Genomic DNA, 27,889 nt, shown 5'->3' with positions numbered 1-27,889 from the left:
GATCCGGGGTTTCTGTGTTGAGAAGCTCCTAGACCAGGGGAAGATTGATGACAAGGACCTTCCCCAGAGCCGATGGAAAGAGAGCCTTCCCCTGGAGCTGGCATCCTGAATTTGGACTTCTAGCCTCCTAAACTGTGAGGGAATAAATTTCTCTTTGTTAAAGCCATCTGCCTGTGGTACTTCTGTTATAGCAGCACTAGATAACTCAGACAAGGATCAAGGGAAAAGTAACTGAGCACCTGAACCAAGCATTTTCTCAGTGAAAGAGCCCTGTCCTGGCATGGTATACGGTGAACATTCTGAGATGAACAGAGCTCAGGAGGCAGAGCTGGGCAAATACCATGATGTACATTTTTCATTTAAGATTTTTAGTCTAAACTTACAGTATAGGCTGTGGGTGGGTGCTGGTCTATGAATTGGTTCACTATTGGCCTCTGATGAGGTAAGTTTAGTAACCAGAAAATTTCATATCTGTTGAATCTAATAACAAAAATGTTGGGCTTGCATTTTGTATATCTTTATTTTGTCTTGTTCATCCCTTTTTTCCCAACAGTGCCTGATGTGTAGCTGGTACTCACAGACTGACTGAGTGGTAGTAAGAAGAATTTGTGGGGGGAGGGCAGAGATCAAGAAGCAAAATGCCAGGCACTGATGTATACCCTTGTTTTTTATGTTATCTTCTAGTAATTAATTTTTATTATGTTTTACAAATGTATTGGTCTGTGACAGATTTGAAATTTAAAAAGCAAAATAAAAAGCAACAATTGGTCATTCACCTCAGATAGTTTGAGAAGCACTGTCTAAAGCCAGCTATTCATTTTGAGAGTCAGTGTAGAAATGGTGCCCAGGCCATTTATTTAGCAGTCTAGTAAAGATTTAAGAGGAGTAAGGTTTCCAGAATAAGTTACTGGATATAACTTTGGAAATTCATTTTGCTTGCAGTTCCCAGTATTCCAACCATGTACATGTGTCAGCCCATCAGATTCCATCCATCACTAAGGCAAATGCTCACACACCAGGTAAGCTGCCACAGGCTTATAGGTGAATGCTGAAGAAGAAGCATTGACAGTGTATCTCTTTGGGCAGACTACCCAGCAAGTGACCAAAGAGACAAAGTGGAGTCTACTCCACATGATTGCAGCCTCAATATATGTGGGGTATGCTATACCCAGCACATATGGAAGGTTTTAGGTAATCCCCACTCCTGATGTTTCCACCCATATGGAGGGATAGCAACTGGTATAAGACTCATAGTCTCTTTAGTCCTTTTCTCCTCATTCCTGGGGTGAGGTAGTATGACTTATCTGATTAGTGTATTTGGGAGATAAATTCAGCATGTTTAAGCCAGACTTCTTCACTCTTTCTTGTGAAAGCTAGCTGCTCTGTAATAGGCTTTACAGGGCCAGGCCCACATGAGTAGTCCTGCAGCTATCCAGTGCGGGTCCTGATCTGGAGTTCAGTATTTGGAAGCCAATTGTTCCCATGCACCCTAAGCCTTTTTCTCCAGTCTCAGCTTTATGAGTAATTAAGCTAACATATTTATCTCCATCTGTTGATGCCTTTTGTCTTTCTCAGTTGGTTTAAAATTTTTGCAGGAAAATAGGGGTATTATTTATTGGGCCTCTCTCAAACCTCAACAGATGGTGGTGATTCCACAATGTGATCTTGTCTAGTAGGCTATTCTGGCCAGTATTCTTTGCTTGCCCTGCATTCTTTTCTTGGCAGAGGGTCAGTAGATCTTGAATCACTTGGTGACTCCATTATACTGATACCTAATCTGTTCCTTTCTGCAGAGTAGGAGCCAGGCCTTCCTCCTCCACATTAGTGGATGAGGGCAGTCTTCTGGCTTGGTCAATATTCGCTTCCTGCATACCTCTCTAGGTATATTTCTCCTAAAGCTGTACTCCACCTTCCCAGGTTTATGAAGGATTATTAAATTCTTGCTTGTGACATGACATGGTGAAAAACAAACACAAAAGTCCAAGGTCTCTGGAATTAAAAGAAAGAATCACTAAGAGTGAGCCTTCAGTCTTCTAAAAAGTGTCAAGAACAGAATATCTTACTAGCCATCTCTGTGGTATAACTGTAATTGAGGTAAGCAGAAAAAAGCTCAGGGCCTCTGCAGCCTTCCTGTTCCCAACTTGTCATCTGCAGGCTCAGCTAGGGTTTTCTTTGGCTCTTCCACTGGCCTTAGGCAGGGGGTATTTAAGCTTATAGTCTAGTTCTCTGAGATTCAATTTCAAGTTACTCTTGTTAGTCTTTCTTCCTTGACCTTGCCTTTTTTGGTGGTCCAAAATCAACCCAACCAATTGCCATCAAGTTGATTCTAACTCATGGCAACCCTGTCTGTTGCAGAGTAAAACTGTGCTCCATAGGGTTTTCATGGCTGTGACCTTTTGGAAGGAGATCGCTAGGCCTTTCTTCTGAGGTGTCTCTGGGTAGGTTTAAACTGCCAACCTTTTGGTTAGTAACCAAGCACTTACCATCTACATCACCCAGAAACTTCTTTTTGAGGGTCACTGGAGCAGTATTTGGCTAATCTGCCCGTGAACACGCCTACTCTCTAAGGCTCGAGTGCTGCTTGCTTTGGCTGGTAGCCTTTCCTAATGATGACTGTCTGTGCCTGCCTGAGCTTCAGAGCAATAACTGACTCTGGATTTCTTCATGCTTCCTCAACTGGACCTTGTCTATGTCAATAGCTGTCTTTGTCTGTACCCCCTAAATGTGGTATTTTATTTGTCATATTATTTTATACTACAGATTAAGTCCTCAAGGAAATACAATGCTCACCCCGATGCAGTTAACGCCTTTGTCAGTCAGCGTTTTCTACTTTATCATTTAACTTTCCTGGCCCAAACATCTTTTAATGTGTAAAAATGAATTAATATACAGAAGTACAGTCCCCAGGTTTAGAAACCCTGTCTCTTTGTAAAGTTATTAACCTCATAACAAACTATGAGTAAATTCCTCAAACCAGGATGAACCGAAAGTAACTTATATACATATATAAGCATAATTATAATTATAGCATAGATACAATTGCATTACTAGAATAAAGTTTAATGTAAATGTGTCAAAGAGAGAAGAAAACACAGAGGATTTACAAAATTTATGTGAGATAAGAAAATGTTCAACCAAGTAATAACCAAAGCTTCATTACTTGGCAGTCTTGGGTACCTGGAAAGTGAGGTAGCCTGAGTCAAATTCCTTTGGTGTTACAGTTCCTTCTGTACCAGGCACGGCAACTGTCAGTAGAATCAGGGTAGATGTAAGCCCTGCACGTGTTGTGTGGTACATCGTATTGCAGGTGAAAAACAGCAAAAAGGTAATTATTTATTCTTGAGAGTTGCCTGTGTACATGACCATGCACTGAAATGGCTTTTACAAAGTCAAAGCTAAATGTCTATACATCAAAGCTTTGAGGAATTAAAAAACCCATTACCACTGAGTCGATTCCAACTCAGAGACCCTATAGAACAGAGCAGAACTGCCCCATAGGGTTTCCAAGGAGCGGCTGGTGGGTTCAAACTGCCGACCTTTTGGTTAGCAGCCTTAGCTCTTAACCACTGTGCCACCAAGGCTCCTTTGAGGAATAAGTGGCTGGAAAAAATCTATGGGAAAAATGTCAGCTTGCTTATTTTACCCAAGGAATGAGCAGAAGAAATTCTCATTGCACCATGGAGCTGCTGTGCACCCAGCTCCTTTCATTGTGGGTAGAAAACAAATCCCCAAGTTGCTACTGAGCCAAACTTTAAAGGCCAGTCAGGAAATGAGCAGCACTCCAGAATGGGAAAGTCTGGATCAGTTTTTTTCTAAAGTAAACAAAAGATCTGCAGAAGTATTTCCTTGCACTATTTGGCAAGAAAAAGAAGCACCTGGAGAGTGAGTTGGGAAGAGAAAGTATGTAAGAAACGGGAGTAAAACAAGGATGGTTATAATGAAGCTTTGTCCCACTAATCTCCAGGGCCCAAGTGTTCTATTAGGAAACAAAGCTGCAAACGAAGAGAAGCTCAGAAAGACTGGTTGATTAAAGATACATTCACGGAAAGGATAAATAGAATACTTTCCTGTATCCTGAATTTCACCTTTGACTTGGATTTTTTTTAAAAACCCTTAAAAATATCTTCCAGAAAGTCCAAGTGGAATATAAACATTAAAATAAATGAGGGCTATGAAGCAAGGGGTACGAGCAACGAGAAAAAGCAATTATCCTTGGAGACAGAAATTTCTTCCTTGCTTTAATGCCTCATATGACGCTGGCAGTTTCAGCCATTCTCTTTCAGGTGATTTTCAGTAGAAGTTCCAAATGCTGCTTGAGGGGACGCTGTCTCGGCTCACCAGAGGGAGCAGGGCAGAACTAAAGACGTGTGGAGAGCTATCACATTCTTAACGTCAAACATTCCATTCAGCAGGACAGCCTCAGGAGAAAGACTAGTTACCCTAGGGAGGGCAGGAGGTGTGAGAAATGAGGCAGCAATTGCATAGTGTTGTTTGTACTAAGTATGCAACATTTAAAAAAGAAAAAAAACCTAATGCAATTGATTCAGCAGCATCTCACCATTAACTTTAGGAAGTCACTGAGTTCTAGCATTTTTCCCAATGATAAAACCTTAAAGACCAAAAGGGTGATTGTCCTTCCCCACTGTTTTTCAAAACCACCAGTACTTGATATATGAAGATTAACTGAGAAAAAAATTAATGTCTGCCTTTTCTGCAATGAACCACCAAGTGTCATATAAAGCAGCAATGGGCTGGAAACATTGTGGAAGAGTTTTTATAAGCCTAACAGAGTTCTTACTTTTCCCAGACCAAACCCCACCAGCCCAAGTAGGAGAGATGATGCTCAGGCCTTTTTAGGAGGCAATCAATGGCTCTTTTTATTTGATAGGCAACATCTGATAGAAAAGCATGTATTTTCTGGGGCCCAGGCTCTACTCAGTGCCTACTTGCTAGAGAAAATCAAAGATAAAGAGGCAGATCACTGGGATGCCAAGGACATAGCTAACTGGATGCTATTTGAAGTCAATGTGCTCCTGTTGATTTTTTTTCCTCCTTAGGTAACGTTAACATGTATTTATTCATTCACCTGCCTCTAGGTGTTCCTCACTAAAGTTTAAGTGGTTGTGAAACCACACGCACTATGGAATCAAATGCAGCTGTTTGAAACTCTTGGCCAAATAGGAGTGCCTTGTAGTTTGCCTCTGTCGAGCTCCAGGGGCAGCTGAGGGTAGGCTGTCTTTGACCATTTGGAGGTTTTCATGTGCTCCATCCAACTCGTGCCAGTCTGCCTTGCCAGAGTTAGGGTCACTGTGCCCTAAGACAACTCATGATGGTGCTCAAGGGAACTGTGCTCTGCAGCCTCCTGGGTCCCTCCTGCAGGTGCACTTCCTTTTTCAATTTGATGCTGTTTTTCTTACCCTCTGTAGGGCACTCACTCATAGAACTATTATTACTTGCCTGTTGCTGCATGTTGCTGATTCATACGCAGAGGAAAAAGTAATTTTATCTTCAACACCTCTTCCCTGTCATTTAAGGCATATGTTAATGTAAGACAGTTAGATTTTGGCATCCTTTCTCCTCTGTAGCTTTGAGGCCACAATATAAGATTCATTATAAATGAAGATGCAACTGTTATTTTACTTCTGTTTTTATTTACAGCTACACCAAAGCCATCTTGCAGGTACTTTTGAGTCTCTCAAATCCCAAACCATATTCCAAGAAATGCTCAACATCTCATGCTTGAATTGGCATTAATGTAGAATTAATGTACACACAATGTTTTAGATAAATGTTTTCACTCATATTTTGTTATTGACACCTCCTGAATTCACAAACTTTAGATTATGCTAGAGCTGAATCTCTCTGAAGACATTTTAAGGGCTGTTCTTCTTCCTGGCAGTACAGAATGATGTTTTATTCTTAAGTGAGGAGTAGGCAAGTATGAGTGCTCTGCTCAGGCTGAAGCCTGAAGGTGGGGTGAGAGAAGAACTAAGCTACACAGAATGCTGAAAAGAACTGATTGAAAGCTTTTTGCTTTGTCATTCCTCTGCAATTTTCCTTCTTTTCCTTCCCAGTTTGTAACCTTGGACAAGTGCAACCTACTTATTCCATAGAATCACTGGATCTAGAATGAACCTTAATCTTGAAGCTTGTCTGATCCAAACTCCCATCCATTGCTGGAATTCTCTGTTGGATTCAGGAGCTCTCTTTCTTTTCCAGCACTTTTCCGAGCAGCATTTGAGCCTATCGATTGGAAGTGCAGCAATGAGAGCAGAGGTTTCAGAATCAAACAGTTTTGGGTCTGAATTCTATCTCTGGCACTTACTTGCTGTAATAGCCTGAGCAAGTTCCCCATCATTTCAGAGCCCCAGTCTTATCTGTTAAACGGTTATAATAAAAACTAATTCAAAGGGGTAGGAAGATTAAGTAACATGTGCAGTATATAAAACACTTAGCGCTCAGAGCTAAATTAAGAGTAGCTAAGTGGCTCACTAGGAGCTAGGACCCATGCTTCCTGTGTGACTCGGAGGCAATGCTTGTTCCGTGGCATCACACTTTCTCACAATGTCTCACAGACCACTGAAAAAGTATCTGTTGCTGGAGTACTCTGTATGCTGCCTGTAGATCGTCAACGCTGTTATAAATAACAACGCCTCACATATATTCTGTGCTTTAGAATGTACAATGCACTTTCACAAGTGGGGAAAATACCCACATCAACATGTCGGCTACTGATGACTAATAGAGGCAGGAAGCAGAAGGAGCAGAGGCTTTGAAAGAGAGGTCTATTAGTGATGCAAATGTGAAGTTATCTGCACTTGTGAGGAGCATAACAAACATTAAAACCAATTAGAAGTAACAATGCATGATCTATTCAGGATTCAGAATTGGCTTTGATGAGTTGGAAAACCATCAGAATATAGCATGAGGAGTTTTGGAGCAAGGATTTAACTTAAAGTTTAACAGTCCAAATGGTTCAGACGGCGTTATGTTTTGCCTTCAGGAGGTCTGCTATTTGCATATGGGTGAATTTTCATATACAGACAAGAGTACAGCAATGATTTAGACTACATAATGGTAGAGCCAGGATATGTTCACAATTTAGAGACAAAGCATATGGAGCTGAGGAAAGTAAGGTAAATAAGTTCTCAGAAGTCAGCATTAACTGGTTGGTTCAATATGACAAATGTGTCATACTGAATGCAAAACTTTTCTTAATAGAAACTGTTATCTTGCCTTTCTTACAACCTCCTGAAACAGATCTTGATGCGTGTGAGAATTTTTACATTTGAACAATGCTCAAAAGGGAATATTTAGAAATGGAGAGAAAGGGAGGGTGTATTTTTAATAAATTATATTTTATTGTTTTTGTATTGTAAGTTCGCTATGGGTCAGAACTGACTTGACGGCAACGGGTTTGGTTTTTTTGGTTTTTGGTATTGTAAGGAGATGAAGGAATGTACTTTTTTCTGTTAGAAAGAAAATAGTCCTTTTGAAATTCAACTCCCTCAGAAGATGAATTTTTAAATATCAAACTCTGGCCCTAGCTTTTTGGAGGTCAGGGGAAAATTAGAATTTCATACAGTTGTCAAGTATTTTTAAATTAATATCCAACCAAATACATTTGAAATGCTTCGTGATAATTCTTAACATATATAAGCAAATTCCAAATCAGGTCTTTTCCTTTTTTTTTTTCTGCCAAAGCCTAGTTGTTTTTTTCTAGCAGCCAACCCTAAGCAGGGAGTTGATTCAGGTAGGAAAGACAGAAAGAGACTGCCTGGGGAAGCAGAACACACTGGTGGGAACGGCCCGACTGCGCGGCCATGTGGAATAGGAAGTCTACACTGGCCGGGGCCCAAAAGAGCCTAGTTTGTGTCTCACAGTCCAAATTTGGTTGATGTATTTTTGAAGTTTCTAAAGGTTAACTTACATGCTGTAATATAGAAATACACGAAGCCGAATTTCACCATACCAGTCAAGAGGTGGGCTTGAATCTGCTATTTAGGATGAAGAGAGACAGTACAATTTACATGTGTGAGAATGTGAGAATAATTTTACCTTCTGTTGTTTTTAAAACCACCTTGGGCCATGATTTTTAAATCGAGACACAAGAAGATGTGCTGAGGTTCCCATAGCAACATTAACTTATCTAAACTGCCCTTGTGGTATATAATCTTTTCATTACTAGTTTGGGTTTTAAATGTATACTTTAATTATGAAATACAACTGAGTTAAAGTCTCAGAAAAATTTTAACTTTTACATTTACCGACTTACGCATGTTTAAACAGAAACCTTGATACTGTATTTCTGAGGACTTGCCACCAAGGCAAGTAATTACAAAAACCTTTATGTGGTCTTCCTTACCACTGATCTCTGATCTCACTCCATCTCATTCTATCCTACTCCTAATCAGTCTAAGTACATTTATAACACGTCATGGCCAGGTTAAAATGGAAATAAACCTCAGACGGCTCCAGTCTAGAGACTAGAACCCAATGCCTTAGGTGCTATTCAAAGCTGTCGACAAGCTGACTCCTGCCCATTTTTCTCCACTATTTCTCATCATGGATGTCCCACCCAGACAGACTTGTCTTCTCACCATCTTCTGAGAATGTACATTCAAGTACCAACCTGAGACTCACCTTCTCCCAGAAGGCTGATTCTTCCTCATTCCTTTCACAAACGGTCTCTCTTCCGAACTACTATTACTACTGCTATCAGTCATTGAAAACCCTATGAGTGCAGTTCTACTGACACTCATGGGGCTGCCATGAGTTGGAATCGACTTGGTGGCAACTGGTTTACTGGCATCATTGCTATAAGGTGTGTTGTTTGTGACTGGGCACCATCCCTCATCTCTTTTTTTGATAACAGTGTCTTGATTTACCTTTGAGCAACTTTCCTTCATTCCATACATTCTGGTGGTACCATCAATTAAGATGCCTTGCTTGTCAAGAGATGAATTCATGACCCAAGTTGGACCAATCACATTCTTCCAGGAAATCAAATCTTAAGTGAATTCAAAAAAAAGGAAAATAGTTGGGACTGAAGTATCCCAGTGGTGGTCCTTTCAAGAGATTGTCCATTTGTTCCAGACTTCTGCAGCTTAAAACTGAAGTCTCCACTTTTGGTTATAAGCTCCCTATACTTGTTTGTATATTATCTTAGATTATGACTTAAAGGTTTGAGGTGTGTATGTTTTGCTTTGCCAGCTAGACTTTATGTATGCTTCCTGAAGACAGAGACTGGGTCTTTATTATATTATTCCATATAACTCAGCACAGCGTTAAGTGCTCAATAAATATTTGTATAACATATGAAGACCAGTCTTAGTCCATTTTTACACAGTACAATTTGCAAGTCAATTTATATCCTTCTTGAGGCAAAGTGATAAATAAATTTTTAATTGGTATAATTTAAGCATTTTCTTGGGTATATGAGAATGGTCTTAAAGAGAGCTTGCAACAACTTGTACATCTAAGAATAGCTTGAAGATAATATTAGCATGGGTCATACTTCCCCAATTTTAGGAAAGGAAAGAAAAACTAAAATTCTACCAGACATTAGTCTCTGAATTGAAAAAAAAAAAAAAAAAAAAAACAGCTTGGGGACAAAAAACAATATGCCTTGGTCTTGGTGACACTTTTCCCTGGAAACAAGGCATGCTGCCTCTCTGGTGTCAGATGACAATGGACAACACTTTGGCTCTGTTTGTGAATCGACTTACTAAGCCTATGTATAAATATAGCAGATAATTTTTTCCACTTCTAAAAAATGACAAGTTCTACCTGTGAGCAGCTGATACTTGACAAAGGCCTAAAGTCCGTTAATTGGGGAAAAGACAGTTTCTTTAACAAATGGTGCTGGCATAACTGGATATCCAACTGCAAAAAACTGAAACAAGACCCATACCTCACACCATGTACAAAAACTAACTCAAAATGGACCAAAGACTTAAATATAAAATCGAAAACGATAAAGATCATGGAAGAAAAAATAGGGACAATGCTAGGAGCCCTAATACATGGCATAAACACAATACAAACCATAAGTAACAATGCACAAGCACCAGAAGAGAGACTAGATAAATGGGAGGTCCTAAAAATCAAACAATTATGCTCATCAAAAGACTTTACCAAAAGAGTAAAAACACAACCTATAGACTGGGAAAAAATTTTTGGCTATGACAAATCCAATCAGCATCTAATCTCTAAATTCTATAAGATACTGCAAAACCTCAACAACAAAAAGACAAATAACCCAATTAAAAAATGGGCAAAGGCTATGAACAGGCACTTCACCAAAGAAGATATTCAGGCGGCTAACAGACACATGGAGAAATGCTCATGATCATTAACCATTAGAGAAATGCAGATCAAAACTACAATAAGATATCATCTCACCCCAACAAGGCTAGCATTAATCCAAAAAAACACAAAATAATAAATGCTGGAGAGGTTGTGGAGAGACTGGAACACTTATACACTGTTGGTGGGAATGTAAAATGGTACAACCACTTTGGAAATTAATTTGGTGCTTCCTTAAAAAGCTAGAAATAGAAGTACCATATGATCCAGTTATCCCACTCCTTGGAATATAACCTAGAGAAATAAGAGCCATCACACGAATAGATATATGCACACCCATGTTCATTGCAGCACTACTCACAATAGCAAAAAGATGGAAGCAACCCAGGTGCCCATCAACGGACGAATGGTTAAACAACTTGTGGCATATCCACACAATGGAATACTACACAATGATAAAGAACAACAATGAAGCCAATGAAGCCGTGAAACATCTTATAACATGATGGAAGCTGGAACTTATTATGCTGAGTGAATTTAGTCAGTCACAGAAGGACAAATACTGTATAAGACCACTGTTATAAGAACTCAAGAAAAGGTTTAAACACAGAAGAAAACATTCTTTGATGGTTACGAGGGTGGGGAGGGAGCGGGAGGGTTATTGGTTATTTACTAACTAGATAGTAGATAAGATCATCTTAGGTGAAGGGAAGGACAGCACACATTACAGGGGAAGTCAGCACAACTGGACTAAACCAAAGCTAAGAAGTTTCCTGAATACAATCAAATACTTTGAGAGACAGAGTAGCAGGGGTAGGGGTCTGGGGACCATGCTTTCAGGGGACATCTAGGTCAACTGGCTTAACAAAGCTTATTAAGAAAATGTTCTGCATCCTACTTTGGTGAGTAGCATCTGGGTCTTAAAAGCTTGCAAGCAGCCATCTAAGATGCATCAATTGGTCCCAACCACCTGGAGTAAAGGAGAATGAAGAACACCAAAGACACAAGGAAAGTATTAGCCCAAGATACAGAAAGGGCCACATAAACCAGAGACTTCATCAGCCTGAAACCAGAAGAACTAGATGGTGCCTGGCTACCACCAATGACCGCCCTGACAGGGAACACAACAGAGAGCCCCTGATGGAGCAGCAGAAAGATGGGGTGCAGAACTCAAATTCTAGTAAGACCAGACTTAATGGTCTGACTGAGACTGGAGGTGTCCTGGAAAGCATGGCCCCTGGATGCTCTATCAGCCCAGAACTAAAACAATTTCTGAGGCCAACTCTTCAGACAGGGATTGGACTGGACTGTGGGACACAAAGTGATACTCATGAGGACTGTGGCTTAGCTCAAGTAGATACAAGAGACCAAAGGGGCAGCTTCTGTCTAGAGGTGAGATGGGAAGGCAGAGAAGGTTAGGAGCTGGTTGAATGGACATGGTGAATCAACGGTGGAAAGGAGGAGTGTGCTGTAGCAGAATAGGGTGAGCAATTAGGGTTACATAACAATGTATGTATAAAATTTTGTATGGGAGACTAACTTGAAATGTAAACTTCATTTAAACTACAACAATAAAAAAAAAGAAAAAACTGCCTTGTAGCCACTAAACTAATAAACACATTTAATCTGTCAAAAAAAAAAATAACAAAATGACAAGTTATGGTTTCTCAAAATTATCTGACATATATCAGCAATTTAACTGAATGCTTAAAAAATTCAAAGAACAAACAAAATTGTTAGATGTAATAAACACAAACAAGCTTCAGCATATCATGTGTTCTGAGTTTTGAAAACAAAGAATACTGCGCACTCTTCCAAATCACTTAACTTGTACTTAAAATGCACAAAAGAGTTTACCCATGATAAAACAGTAGGATATACAAATTCTCTTCTCTTCTGATTGTCTTTTAAGAAATGAAAGCTTTGCATAAGTCTTTGAATAGTGTAGTCATCTGGTTTTTTATCTTAACATGGTATATAGTTCAGTCATCAGAAAGGAGTGAAAAAAACAATTTGGAGCTATTCTGAGTCAAGTGCAATGGTTTCTGGAATTTGCCTTGAACCCACACTCGGTGCATTTTCACTTGTTTTTTCCTATTAACTTGTAAGCGACGATCAACCAGATTTTGCTTCTGGTCTAGCCCAGCCTTGCAGAACATATTGTGGACTTCCCCTATGAGACAAAAACTGCAATCAAAGATATGACATGTGACCGGAGATGAGGGAGGGAGTAAGGAACAATGGAACATTGATGGAATGACTAAGAATTTACATTTCATTTATACCAAGAAACAGTCTCTGGTACAAATTGGTGAAGGAAACCTGTGAAACCATTGGGTTTCTTCTACTTCACACAAATACACCAAGTTTAAACAGGTGAACTCAGCAGGCATAAACAGACATACAACACTATTGATTGCAGCTTGTAATATTTTGAACGGTGCCTCATTTTTGAGTTTTTCTTGATTTATGGGGACCCAAGATGGTGCATTAGAAAAATATTTGCATTAAGTTTGGAGAAAGTCCTTAAGTGCAGAATTCATTTGGTACTGTCAGGAGAGCTTTTTTAAAATGAGAAACTGACAGAAGTGATTTTCTATGGATTCATAAAATCAGAGGCTCTCCTTTGGCTGTGGTGTGTCATCCATTTTTTTCGTATCTGGGTCCTAGCACCTCCAAACTGGAACAGAGTACACCTTCGTTTGGGTTATGAGGGTGAAACAAGTGACTCTTGAAACAGTTTCAACTGGAAAAAGATTAAAAGGCAAAAAGGCCATTTTCAAGCTTTTACCTCGTACAGTTACAGGCACTGAAGGTGAAAACATCGGATGTTTAATCAACCACTGAAGCCTCATTTTTTATCTTTTTAATTTCTTCTTGTAAACAGTAACCAAAGAGAGTTTTAATAGCTAATTACTTCCTTTTGTAGGTAAGCATACCTTTTGTGAAGAAATATGCTCTGGTACCATCTCCTCGAACATAAAAATTTTCAGATAAACAACACCCTATAAAAGAAGTTAACAGTGAAAAGAGAAACCTAGCATTCCTTTTGAAAAAAACAAAACAAAAATTTCACATGAAAAATAAACAAGGTATTCTTTAGCACGTGAAAGTAACAACCCCAAAACTAAATATATTATTACCCTTTTTAAAACGAAGCTGAGTCTTATCATATCTTCCGTAGTCCCGAAATAACAACATTCCCCCAGGTTTCAGTAACTTGGATAGTCGGTTTACAACGCTTTGCATCCTTTGAAAACAAAACAAGACACTCTGTTTGTGGAAATTTTGTTTTATATGACAGATTTAACCTTCTTGAAGACAGAATAAGAAAAGCTTGATAAGGCCAAAGAAATATAAACCACAAACATAAGGGCAACAAAAACAAAAGTATAGAAGGAAAAAAGGACACCAACTTGCTAATGACCAGATTTAAAATGCCTAGGGTATCGAGAAATCACCCAGCTGACCAGAGTCCCACAGATGTGCCATGACATTTACAGTAAATTATGGTAGTTCCAAAGCAGATAAAAACTGAAGACATTTAATTTCCCTTGCAAGATAAAATATGCCAGAGCCAAGGTCATGGAAGCTCCATAGACACATCGAAACTCCCTGAGGGACTGAATTGCTGGGTTGAGGGCTGTGGGGACCATGGTCTCGAGGAATATCTAGCTCAATTGGTATAAAAGAGTTTATAAAGAAAATGTTCTACATTCTACTTTGGTGAGTCGCACCTGGGGTCTTAAAAGCCTGTGAGCGGCAAACTAAGATACTCCACTGGTCTCACCCCTTCAGGAGCAAGGGAGAATGAAGAAAATTAAAGATACAAGGGAAAGATTAGTCCAGAGGACTAATGGGCCACAAGACTGAGTCCAGTACAACTAGATGGTGCCCAGCTACCACCACTGACTGCTCTGACAGGGATCACAATAGAGGGTCCTGGACAGAGCTGGAGAAAAATGTAGAACAAAATTCTAACTCACAAAAAAAGACCTGATCTAGAGAAACACCAAGAGTACGGCCCCCGGACACCCTTTTAGCTCAGTAATGAAGTCACTCCTGAGTTTCACCCATCAACCAAAGATTAGACTGGCCCATAAAACAAAACAAGACTAAAGGGGCACATCAGCCCAGGGGCAAGGACTAGAAGGCAGGAGGGGACAGGAAAGCTGGTAACAGGGAACCGAGGGTTGAGAAGGGAGAGTGTTGACATGTTGTGGGGTTGTTAACCAATGTCATAAAACAATATGTGTACTAACTGTTTAATGAGAAGCTAGTTTGTTCTGTAAACCTTCATCTAAAGGACAATTAAAAAAAAAATGCCAGAGCCATACCAAATTGTACATTATGTAAACAGGGATGTAGAACATTTTCTTTATAAACTATGTTATGCCAATTGAGCCAGATGTTCCCCGAGACCATGGTCCCCACAGCCCTCAGCCCAGTAATTCGGTCCCTCAGGGAGTTTGGGTGTGTCTACAGATCATCTTTTCTCCAAAACTAGCTCCTCCTCCTGACTTCATTAACATCTTAGAGAAATCTTTTGACTCCTTTTTATTTTTCTGTCTTCCACTGTCCTCTCCACAACCATTAACCAGTACCAACCAGCTGTCATCTAGTTGATTCCAACTCACGGTGACTGCATGCGTGTCACAGTAGAACTGTGCTCCCTAGGGTTTTCAATGGCTGATTTTTCGGAAGCAGATCCCCAGGCCTTTTTTCTGAGGTACCTCTGGGTGGACTTGAACCTCCAATCTTTCAGTTAATAGCCAAGTGTGTTAACCATTTGTACCACTCAGGGACTTCGGTCATCAAATTCTATGTCTTCTTTTTTCACGACATCTCTGACATTTTCTCTCTCTTTTGTTTTCCAGTAGCACTTCCTTAGAACAAATCACTATCTCCTTAGGCCTGGAAATGGAAAAGCTTCCTAACACGCTTTACTATTTTCTCTGTCAAGTCTTCCTGCATATTATTGAACAAATTATTCTGTTTGAATCAATGCTCATGGAAGCAGCAGTCAAGAAATCACACTATGTATTGCATTGGGAAAATCTGCTGCAACAGACCTCTTTAAAGTGTTAAAAAGCAAAGATGTCACTTTGAAGACTAAGGTGCATCTGACCCAAGCCATGGTATTTTCAATCACCTCATATGCATGCAAAAGCTGGACAATGAATAAGGAAGACTGAAGAATAATTGATGCATTTGAATCACGGTGTTGGCAAAGAAAATTGAATACACCATGGAATGCCAGAAGAACAAACAAATCTGTCTTGGAAAAAGTACGCCAGAATGCTTCTTAAAAGTGAGGATGGCGAGACTTCGTCTCACTTACTTTGGACATGTTATCAGGAGGTACCAGTCCCTGGAGAAGGACATCATGCTTGGTAAAGTAGAGGATTGGCAAAAAAGAGGAAGACCCTCAACGAGATGGACTGACGTAGTGGCTGCAACAATGGGCTCAAACATAGCAACGATTGTGAGGATGGCACAGGACCGGGCAGTGTTTTGTTCTGTTGTACATAGGGTTGCTATGAGTCAGAACCAACTCGACGGCACCTAACAACAACATTCTGTTTAAAATGTTGATTTTGTTAAATCATTCCCTGGCACAAAATTTTTCATGATTTAAATCCATAGGATAAAATCTTAACTTCTCAGTTGAATTCTTATTATCTCTAACTAGGGACCCCAATTAATCTTTCCAACATCTTCCCTACTACTTACCAATTTGAAGCATCTGTTCTAGCCAAACTATAATATGCTTGGCTCTGAGCAGTCTATTCATGCCTTTGCTCATGTGGTTTCCCCTCAAAGAATTCTCTCCTCCTCATTCTCTGCCTATTTAAATTCTTTTCACACTCCAAGGCCCGGCTCAATACTGGGAGGCCGTTACTTTCTTACTCTAAATTCTTGTAACATTTACTCTTTATTTTACTCATCTGGATCATAATTAAATACGACTCCTTGTAACTGCCCTTGATTTAGTGTTTATGGTTAAGTGTTCATGGCCTTATATGTGATTATGGGCCCAGGATGGCAAAGGTTTCAGATCTCCTATCAATGCTGAGTGACCGGCATTGGCTGCCTACAGAACTCTACTGAGAGGGACTCTGAGGGCTCAGTGGAAATGACAGAGTACAAAATTGATTACCGATGTCTGCCATGGGCAGAGAATGGTAAATGGCAGCCTGTGTGCTAAGTCCTTTCTTCCCTGCTTTATCCAAGACACTTAGAGCCTCAGGTTTTCTTATTTTAAAAATGAAAGGTTTTAATCAAATAATCTATACATTTCTTCCAATTAAAATGCTGTTCACTGTAATAGTGGGGTGAAAGTCAGATTGTCAGGTTATAAAGGAAGTAAGTAGCGAGAAAATGAAAGCAACTATGAAAACGAGACAAATGTGACAGAAAGAGGTAACATGATTAGGTAAAATGCTCTTTTAAAAAAACAAACTTAAATACATAAGAGGCAAAAAGAAAAGTGTTTTTTTCCTTGTTTACTTTATTACAGGTTATTTTCACACTGTATTTATATCTTCAGGCTTTGGCAATTAAAGAAAACAATATCTAAATCTTAAGATACTTAACTTTCAGGATGAATGTTCAGGTACAGAGGAAAATCTCTTTCTGTACATATTGGTAAAACAAGCATGAAACTAAAATGTAGAAAAACAAAGAGCCAAATACTTCAAAATGTATTCACTTCACTGAGCAAACTCTTTCTCCCAATTATCTGTTAACGTCTAGGGTTGTGGGTAAAGGCAAGGGGCAAGGAGCTGCTTTCCCAGATCATTCCATCTGGGCCCATAAAACAGTTCCAGAGCCAGTTCCTGAGGTGGGGTGGGCCAGGGACGTGATGGACAAGATAAGAATGGGAGAAAGCCCCTTTTCTTTCTTAATTCTTCTTAGGCCAACTCTGCTATCCTCACCGATCTCTAGATGGAGGGAGAAGAGAGGGAAAAGCAGAGATAACAAAGGAGCATTTGTTGATTGCCTACTCTGTGCTTGGATCAATGGTAAACATGTTATATTTTCTTTTATTTCAGTGTCAAAAGGGACTATGGTTTTATTCTGTTTAAGCTGGAACTTTTAGACTCAAGCTCTAGCTGAATTGCTTGCTGTTCATTTGTGCCTAGATTTTGCAAGCTGCCAGGAAAGCTACTTCCCGAGAACTTATCCAGGTGCCGAATCCACTACCACGACCACAGTCCTGCTGCTGTTGTTGTTGTGTGCCATGGAGTTCATTCTGACTCGTAGTAACCCTATATGACAGAGTAGAATTGTCCAATAAGATTTTCTAGGTGGGGTGGGTTTGAACTGCCAACCTTTTGGGTAGCAGTCAAGCACCCAACCATTGCGCCACCAGTCCTAGATGACCCTAAAGACAACACCTTGTCTTTTCACTTACTACTTTCCCCCTTCTACTTACTCACCCTATTTTTTAGATCGTTTCCAAGTAGATAAAAAAAAGTGGCTGGAGCCCTGGTGGCGCAGTGCTTAAGCACTCGGCTGCTAACCGAATGGTTGGAGGTTTAAATCCACCAGCCACTCTGCGTGAAAAAGATGTGGTAATCTGCTTCCGTAAATATTACAGCCTTGGAAACCCTATGGGGCAGTTCTACTCTGTCCTATAGGGTCGCTGTGAGTTGGAATAGACTTGACGGCAATGGATTTGTTTGTTTTTTTTAAAAAAGTGGCTACTAGTGATGGGAAAGGCAATACAAAATATGGGGGGAAGTCAGCACTAGACCAAGGTAAATGAAGACACTGAGAGGTATGCATGAATAAAGGACAACTATGGTAAATGCTATAACATATACAATTTTGCAACAACAGTAATAACAAGCAAAAAATATGTGAGTGGTTACATAGGTAGATATGTATGCTATATGAGTGTGGGAAGGCATACAGGAGTACATGTGCATGCATATATAGGTATATTTGTAGGCATACGTATATACATGTTTGTATGTGCTGTATGTATATTCATATATACAATAAAGTATACAGGGGGCACAGCTAGGGATACTTCCTAGACATATCCAGAATGATTTACTAGGTTTGAAGGTTCAGGACTGTAGTCTCATGGGACAATTAGGTCAATTGGCATAACTCAGTTCATAAAGATAATGTTGTAGATCCTAGTTTGGTGAGTAAAGTCTGGGGTCTTAAAAGCTCGCAAGCAGCCATCTAAGATACAACTATTGGTCTCTTCCCATCTGGAGCCATGGAGAGTGAAGGAAACCAAAAGAAACCACTCCTAGGTATATACTCAAAAGACTTGAAAGCAAGGAATCAGATACTTGTACACCAATGTCCACTGAAGCATTATTCACAATAGCCAAAAGATGGAAACAATCCAAGTGTCCATCAACAGAAGAATGGATAAGCAAAATGTGGTATATACACACAATGGAATATCATTCAGTCATAAAGAGAAATGAAGTTCTGATACATGCTATGACACAGCTGAACCTTATGCTTATGCTGAGTGAAATAAGTTAAACACAAAAGGACAAATATTGTGTGATCCCACTTATATGAAATATCTAGACTAGGCAAACGTATACAGAGAAAAGTTTATTAGTGGTTACCAGAGACTAGGTGGAAAGAGGAATAAGAAGTTATTGTTTAAGAGGTACTGAGCTTCCATTTGATGAAAAACTTTAGAAAATAGATATTTGTGATGGTTGCACAACAACATGGTGAATGTAATTAATGTCACTGAATTGTTTACTAGAAAATTATTACAATGGCAAATTTTTATTATATATTTTACAATAAAAACTTTTAAAAAGAGAACATAATTGCATATTTCTTCTCTTAACTGATTTAAAAAGCAATTGCCCATACAACATGTATATAATTGTATTGTTGTGCCTATAATATATAGAAATGTAATATATTGGATAATAATACCACAAAGGAGCTGGTGGGAACAAACTGTATTGGAATAAGGAAATGATACCAGATGGTAAACTGAATCTATAGGGAGAAATGAAAAGAACCAAAATGATAAATAAGGTTAATATAACAAACTCTGCAAATATATACATGTTTTCTTTTCTTGTGTCAGTTTCTTTAAAAAACAAATTATATGAAGAAATAGTGTAACAACGTATTGTTGGGTTTGTAATCCATAGCAGTGTGTATAATAAAAAAGGGACAGACTAGAGCTATACAGGAATAAAATTTCTATAACTCACTGGAATTAAGTTAATTTAAATCTGAAGTAGATTCTGATAAGTTAGACATATAATGTAAACAGAGCAATCACTAAGAAAATAACTTAAAAAGAATCATTAAAGGAATTAAAATGTGACACTAGAAAATATTTACTCCATGCAAAAGGAAGTAGTAAAGGAGAAACAGAGGGGGGAAAAAAAGACACAGAAAACAAAAAGCAAAAGGGCAGATGTAAATCTAACCATACAAATAACATTAAATGTGAATAGAATAAACAATACAATCAAGAGGCAGACTGTCAGATTAGGTTTAAAAAACAAAACAAAACCAAGATCTGGCTGACTGTTGTATACAGGAGACACACTTTAGATTCAAAGACACAAATAAGATGAAAGCAATTGAATGGAAAAAGATTCATCATGCAAATAACAACCATAAAATAGCTGGCATGGCTATACTAATATCAGACAAAACAGACTTTAAAATAAAAAAATGTTCTTAGAGGTAAAAAGCATTTTTTAATGAGTAAAGAATCAATCCATCAGGAAGATATAACAATTAAAAACATATATGCAACTCACAAGGAGCCCTGGAGGCGAAGTGGTTAAGTGCTCAGATGCTAACTGAAGGTTCCAGAAAGATGTGGCAGGCTGCTGCCATACAGATTTACAGCTTTGGAGCAGTTCTATTCTGTCCCATAGGGTCACTATGAGTAGGAATATACTTGACAGCAATGGGTTTTTTTGTGTGTGTTTTTTTTTTGGTATGTAGCTTACAATGGAGCCCCAAAACACATGAAGCAAAAACTGACAGAAGTAAAGGGAGAAACAGACAATTCAGCAAAAATAGTTGGAGACTCAACACCTCACTTTCAGTCATGGACAGAACAACTAGGCAGAACATCGACAAGGAAATAGAAGACTTGAACTCTACAAACCAACTAGAGCTAATAGACATCTACAGAATACTCCACCCAACAAAAGCAGAATACACGTTCTTCTCAAGCACACATGAACATTCTCCAGGATGCTCATATGTTAGGGCATAAAACAAGCATCACCAAATTTAAAAATATTAAAACCATACAACATATGTTCACCTACCACAATGAAATTAAGTTAGAAATCAATAACATGGAAACTTGCGAAATTCACAAACATGGAAATTAAACAATATACTCCTAAATAACTAATGGGTCAAAAGAAGAAATTAAAGGGTAAATTAGAACATATTTGAGATGAATAAAAACAAAACATATCAAAATTTATGAATGAAATTAAAGCAGTATTTAAATGGAAATTTATAGCAATAAATGCCTTTTTTAAAAAAATAAGAGATACTGTAGGAAAACATACTTATGATCTTGAGATAAGGCTTCTTAAACACCATTAAGAGCGAAAAAGCAGGTCACAGAATGGAGAAAAAATGCAATAAAAAAAGGGGGGGTTCTTATCTAAAATACATGAAGAAGCAGCCATCTAAGATACAACTGTTGGTCTCCTCCTATCTGGAGCAAAGGAGAATGAAGGAAAGCAAAGACTCAAGGAAACAATTAGTCCACAGGACTAATGGCCCACACAAACCACAGCCTCCTCTAGCCTGAGACCAGAAGAACTAGATGGTGCCCGGCTACCAGTACCGACCAAGACTGGACTGATACAGACAGGAGGAACCCCAGAGACTATCGCCCTAAAACACCTTTTAATCTGGAACTGAAGCCACTCCCGCAGGTTACCTTTCAGCCAAATAATTGACTAGCCTATAAAATAACACCTGTGAGGAACGTGCTCCTTTGAACAATCAACTATATGAGACCAAATGGGCAACATTTACCCAAAAGCAAAGATGAGAAGTCAAGGCGGGGCAGGGTAACTGCACTGATGGAAATGGCGTAGGCGAGGTGGAAATGGTGAGAGTGCAGACACACTGCAGGGACTGTAACCAATGTCACGGAACATCTGTGTGTGAACTATTGAACGGGAATCTAATTTGCTGTGTAAACTTCACCGAAAACACAATAAAATATTCAAAGGAAAAAAAAAAGTGTGGCTACTGACATGACACACCTGAATTTATTTTATAATAAATAAATAGAATGAACATACTGCACTCTAAAAGGAGTTTTTCAGAGAATCTGCTTTCCTTTTTCTTCAACATTCAATTCAAATCATGAGAAAATACACTAAACTAATTTCAAATACTGTTTTTGTGGTCTTATTTAGAATTTAAACATTTCCTGTTATGAGTGTCAAATAGGACATCTTGCTCTCTATGCACCTACTTTATCTTTTTAACTATTCATAAAAGGAAACAAAATACATAGATTACATCTTTCTACTAGTACCTGAACAATGCCAATAGTCTAAACAGATTAGCCAAAAGAAATAGGTTATGGAAACGGGGAGGAAAAACAAGCTTCACGGAACCTGATATATCTCACCAGGTGCAAATGTATCTTTCTTTAGAGTCTGTTTGGAAATCCAATTTATTCCTCCACATGTAATCAAAGTATTCATCTCTGAATGAGCAGTAAAGGGACTATATAGGGCCCTCGTGACCTTGTAATTACAAAGAAAAAAGCACACGGTAACTCAGTTTCTTTGGGAAAGGGTCAAAATCACCAAACAAAAAGTCATTGGTGTCAAATCTGTATCTACTACCAGGAAATCATGAAAACTCAATTTTAAGAAATCTCATGAAAGCACAATGCCTGAACTTACCATATACGTGCTTTAATACATGCAAGGTGACAAGATATTAAGAAAAGTGGTAATTTTTAATTGCTGGTAATATTTCTTTATGCTTCCTCTCTGGAGAAAAGCTATGCTTATAGTTTTAGAACATTGTAAGAACGTAAAAATCTAAATCATCAATATTTAAATGACGGCTCTAGGCCAACATTAGATTATAAAGATCCAAGGTTAATCTGGCAAATCTCGATAATCCCTAATTCCTTACTGGGCTTCTTTAAAACAAAACAAAACAAAAGAAATTAGAGCCCATCAACAGACCTGGACGAAGCCAAACAGATCCACAGCCCAGTTCTTCATGAACATTCAGCAAGATGCTAAATCAAAGATGTTTGTTTCTGATCACCAAGTACAATTTCCCTCTGGGGAGTCTATTAGGCTGTTCTGAATTTGTAATTTCCTTGAAGCACTGTCACTTTTAATAGGTATGTGTCTTGCCAGAATATGCTTACTTCATTCTGATAGTGACAGAAAACTCGCTAATGAAGTAGTTTGACCAGCTCCTCTCTAAAAGTCTGAAGAAAGGAAGAACTGCACTTAAAAGGCTGCATACTATACATAATGTAGTTCGCTAAATAATAAATTCAGGAATTGTCATTTTCTTTGATAGTTCTGAAAACCACTACCGATAAAGGAGCTTTACGCATTTGCTTTGCCCTTTCGTCTTCATTTACCTGTCAGGATGAATAGAAGAGAGCACAAAGACAAGGAGAATGACATCCAGGATCCCATCTGGAAAAGGGTACGGTAAGCCATCATCACATACATCATGAACAAAGGCGGAACACTGGGCTGCTCTGTAGGATGAGTGTGACTGTCATGATAAAGGAATAAAGAGCAAAAAAAGTAGTTAGCCGACTTCGAGTATTTTTCTTTAAATAAAAAGGTCAAATTTTTTTCTCCAGAGTGCCTTTCCTCTGTAAATCTGAATGCACTTTATTTCCAACCCAGTAGCCTAGACTATCTCAAGCAGCCACAAAAAATTAAGTGTAGCACTTGGACTTGATAACAAATATTCTGTGAACCCCCTCTTTAATTTTAAAGGTGGGATAGGGCAGGCTTCACGAGTCAGTAGGCAGAGCTGCTGGAGGCCTACCCTCTGCTATTTCAGAGGTGCTAAGACGGTCCTCAGCTCTCTCCCTCACTGCCTTTTCAGTGCCTCCTTTGGCTTAAAATAAAAATATGCCATAATCAATCAAAATTAGATAGTGGTGATGATTGCACAACTCTGAATATCCTAAAAACAACTGAAATGTATACTTAAAAAGCGTGAATTTTAAGTACATGAACTCAACAAAGCTATTATTTTTAAAAATCACACTAGAGTGCACACACATTTACACACACACACAACTTGCCTACAAACACACTAGGATATACCAAAACATTAGCAATGATTTACCCTAGGAAGTGCGTTGTTGTTGTTAGTTTGCCGTTGAGTCATTTCTGACTCATAGTGACACCTTACGTGCAGAGTAGAACTGCTCCATAGAGTTTTCAAGGCTGTCATCTTTTGGAAGCAGATTGCCAGGCCTTACTTCTGAGGTGCCATTGGGTAAGTCTGAACCTCCAACCTTCCAGTTAGTAGTCTAGTACTTAACCATTTGTGCTGCCCAGGGACTCATAGGAAATGTGATACAGGTAAATTTTATCTTCCCCTGCAGATTTTTTGGCATTTTAGAAAATGTCTACAACGAATAATTCTTACTCTTATCATCAGAAAATAAGTTCCATGTGTTTACTACACATTTTGTTAGTAAAATTTCCTTCCCTTTTGCATTTCCTAAAATTACTGCTTCATTCTAAGGTAATGCTCACTAGCATTCAGAGATCTGTCAAACAAGTTCAGGTTCCCCACTGTTTTCCTTACAGTCTAGGATATTTTAGATTTGCATCATATGTCTGCTGGATTTTCTTTTTTTTTAAAGACTTGAATTTAGTGAGTGCCTACTATGTGTCAGACTGTGTGTAAGGCTCTAAATATACAAATATAAATAAGACCACCATATATGAGGTAACTGAATAACAATATTTTTTGGTGGGGGGATATTAACTTGACTAATTTTAATTAGCTTCTGAGCTTAAACAAGTTCTGTTTGGCCTTTATCTGATAGTAAAGATAGCTGAACCATCAGTTTGTGGGCCAGTACTCTTCCTGGTCATCTCCCGTATGCTATTGGCTTTTCTCAGTGTACCAGTCCCTTGAGATCTGTTAAATTAAAAACAACTTCTATTGTTTAGGGCAGTATGTCAGGCATCAGTTGATGATACGATTCCCAGAAACAGTAAAAGCTCTGTTAAAAATGGTCATAGATAACATTTGGCCCAGAAACATTTCAAAAGAATCACTTCAACAGCAAATAAGAGTCTCACATGGGATCTTCTTAAAGAAAATACAAGGCATACCTTTACTAGCTCCACAGCTTCAGAAGCAAAATCACAACAATAAAGGAAGGAGCCTGGCACATTCCTATGAAAATGGAAGAAATATTTAAGTCTAGAGTCCAGATATATTCAAACTTCAGAAGAAAGGAAACTGTAGGTCTGACTTGTTAATAGGTATTTCTTTACTAGAACTTTAGATGACACTTCGCTTGTCATTTCCTGTTTGTAAATATGGTTGCCTATACTGGTGTATGGTTGCCTTCATGTTGCTTCTGAACCAGCACTGTCTCAAGGACTTACCATTAATTACAGGGTGACTTTCAAATTCCTGTCCGGGTTTTAAGGCCCTCCATTATTTAGATCTGATACCTGCCTTGTATCCCCTCCCATCCCCACAGAGGAAAGCTCCAGGCCATCCACCAGCTCTGCTCCTTCTTCCTCCCACCACAGGCACTCTTTCATCTCTGCCTCCAGCCAGCGTGTACTCTTTGTTTAGTCAAGTTCTTTCCTTCTTCAAGGACTCTCAGAGCCCTGTGTACCCTAATGCTTCATTCCCAGTGGCATCACTAGGGTTGGTGTCACCCAGTGCAGTAACTCATGTTATCACTCCCCCAAGCTAATTACCACAATATTGTACCTAAAAAACCAGAAAAATGGACAAAATCAGAGACCACAAAAACACCAGCAGTAATGGAAAACAACAGCGAGTGCTAGTAGCGCATGCAGACCAAACCATGTGATTCAAAGTGTCACTATAATTGGGTAATGATGACAGCTCTGACCAGAGAGCATTAGAAGTTTCAAAAAGTATATTAGCATATGATGATAGGGAACACAAAGTAGAGTAAGGATATTGTTGATGTGTTGTGAGATTGTTAACCATTGTCACAGGGCAACATTTGTAGTAACTGTTAAATGGGAGACTATTTTGTCCTGTAAGCTTCATCTTAAGTGAGAATAACAGCACAATTAGAAGAGCGTAGTCAATGTCACTTAAATGTGTATGTAAAAAAATTTTTGAAATGGCGTATCTTTGGCTATGTGTATTTTCACCAAAAAAAAAAAAAAAGTTGATAATTTAGAGGGTTAAAATGTTGTGGGGTTGTTAACCAATGTCATAAAACAGCATGTGTGTTACTGTTACATGAGAAACTATCTGTTCTGTAAGCCTTCACCTGAAGTACAATAAGATATTAAAAAAAAAAAAAAAAGTATATTAGCATAGAGTTTTAGCCTTCTAGGTATATTGATACATGTAAGCTGGGCTTATGAAATATTTTTTTGTTGTTATGACTAACTATAGGGATATTTTTATAAAAAATAATAAATTTCTGTTGGAACATTGCACAAAAACTTAACAGTCATTTTGGTGTCACCCCCTCTGACAGTGTCACCTGGTACAGTCCCCAGCCCCCACACCCTCCTGGGCTGTACAACTCATTTGCCTCTGGGGCTCTGATGCCCTGAGAGGGCACTATCTTCAAGGGCATAAACGGATATCATATACATATATTTTTAACAGCATGGAAGTATAACTTCTAAAAATAATAAAAACAACAATGTTGAGTGAAATTAGTCACAAAAGGACAAATATTGTACAAGACCACTATTGTAAGAACTCAAGAAAAGGTTTAAACAGAAAAAAAGCATTTTTTGATGGTTACGAGGGTGGGGAGGGAGGGAGAGGGCAATTCACTAACTAGATAGTAGACAAGGATTAACTTTGGTGAAGGCAAGGACAACACAGAACACAGGGGAAGTCAGCACAACTGGACCAAAGCAAAAGTTAAAAAGTTTCCTAGACACATCCAAACACTTTGAGGGACAGAGTAGCTGGGGCTGGGGCCTGGGGACCATAGTTTTGGGGGACAGCTAGGTCAACTGGCATAACAAAGTTTACTAAGAAAATGTTCGGCACCCCACTTTGGTGAGTGGTGACTGGGGTCTTCTTAAAAGCTTGTGAGCAGCCATCCAAGACATCAGTTGGTCCCGTCCCACTTGGAGCAAAGGAGAACGAAGAAAACCAAAGACACAAGGAAAATATTAGCCCAAGACACTAAAGGACCACATAAACCAGAGGCTCCACCAGGCTGAGACCAGAAGAACTAGATGGTGCCTGGCTACCACCAATGACCGCCCTGACAGGGAACACAACAGAGAGTCCAGGACGGAGCAGGAGAAAAGTGTGGGGCAGAACTCAGATTCACGTAAAAAGACCAGACTTAATGGTCTGACAGTGACTGGAGGAACCCCCAAAACTATGGCCCCCGGATGCTCTTTTAACCCAGAACTGAAATCATTCTTGAAGCCCACTCTTCAGACAATGATTAGACAGGACTATAAAACAAAAAAATAATACTCATGAGGAATGTACTTTTTAGCTCAATCAGATACACGAGACCAAATGGGCGGCTCCTGTCCAGAGGAAGGATGAGAAGGCAGGAAGGGACAGGAACTGGCTGAATGGACACAGGGAACCCGGGGTGGAAAGGCGGAATGTGCTGTCACATTGTAGGGACTGCAACTAATGTCACAAAACAATATGTGCATAAATTTTTGTATGAGATATTAACTTGAGCTATAAACTTTTACCTAAAGCACAATAAAAATAAATAAAACAATAATGTAATAATTCTTAGTTATCCTTTCAAGTTGTCAAGCATTTATTGAACCTCATCCATGTGCCAAGAACATAAAATAGTAAATAAAATTGTCTACTAAGATAGTAAGAGTATGGGTTTTAGAGGCAAACAGACCTGTGTCTGAATCCTGGATATGGCACTAATTAGCTCTGTGAATTTACCTGTCTGAGAACTTAGTTTTTTTTTTTTTTTTTAACAAAATGTAGATAATTTTATGTCATGTTACCTCATACCATGTCTGAATCATAGAGAAGTCAGTAGGTCATTAAACAGTAATCCTAAGTATGGTTCCGGCTCTTGTGGATTATATAGTCTAGTTGGGGACATGATTAGTTTTATACAACTTCTACAGGGGTGTGGATAGGGCAGGTGCCCTCAAGTGTAAACCTTAAAAGATTGAAGGAGGATGGCATTGTTAAGTGGGGAGAAGGGAAAATGGTGTAAGGATGTAGAGGTAGGAGTCACATGCCAGGGATGAGAAGCGGAGTTGACCCAAGGCGGCCTATTGCAGGATACAGAAGCAGACCTTGAAGCACATAATTAGAACTTTTAATTTGATTCAAGAGGCATTTTAAGCAGGGAGGGCTTCTAAATAAATATGTAATACAA

The 27,889-nt window shown here is 38.9% G+C and overlaps 1 protein-coding gene across 1 annotated transcript in view; it reads right to left on the bottom strand.

Moving 5' to 3' along the window:
• Positions 1 to 12,139: 12,139 nt before the first annotated feature.
• Positions 12,140 to 27,889, bottom strand: part of METTL8 (methyltransferase 8, tRNA N3-cytidine) — a 72,023-nt gene continuing 56,273 nt past the window's right edge. The window contains exons 6-10 of the mRNA XM_004375523.2: positions 24,660 to 24,723; positions 22,928 to 23,067; positions 13,452 to 13,558; positions 13,248 to 13,313; positions 12,140 to 12,481 (exon numbers count right to left, since the gene is read on the bottom strand). Coding sequence (XP_004375580.1) covers positions 12,291 to 12,481; positions 13,248 to 13,313; positions 13,452 to 13,558; positions 22,928 to 23,067; positions 24,660 to 24,723 — 568 coding nt within the window. The 3' untranslated portion in view covers positions 12,140 to 12,290. The remainder of the gene's footprint in view (positions 12,482 to 13,247; positions 13,314 to 13,451; positions 13,559 to 22,927; positions 23,068 to 24,659; positions 24,724 to 27,889) is intronic.

This window comes from Trichechus manatus, unplaced genomic scaffold (assembly GCF_000243295.1).
Source record: "Trichechus manatus latirostris isolate Lorelei unplaced genomic scaffold, TriManLat1.0 scaffold00037, whole genome shotgun sequence".
Classification (NCBI taxonomy): Eukaryota; Metazoa; Chordata; class Mammalia; order Sirenia; family Trichechidae; genus Trichechus; species Trichechus manatus.
The sequence above is the reverse complement of the archived record's forward strand: the minus strand, read 5'-3'. Positions and strand labels throughout refer to the sequence as shown.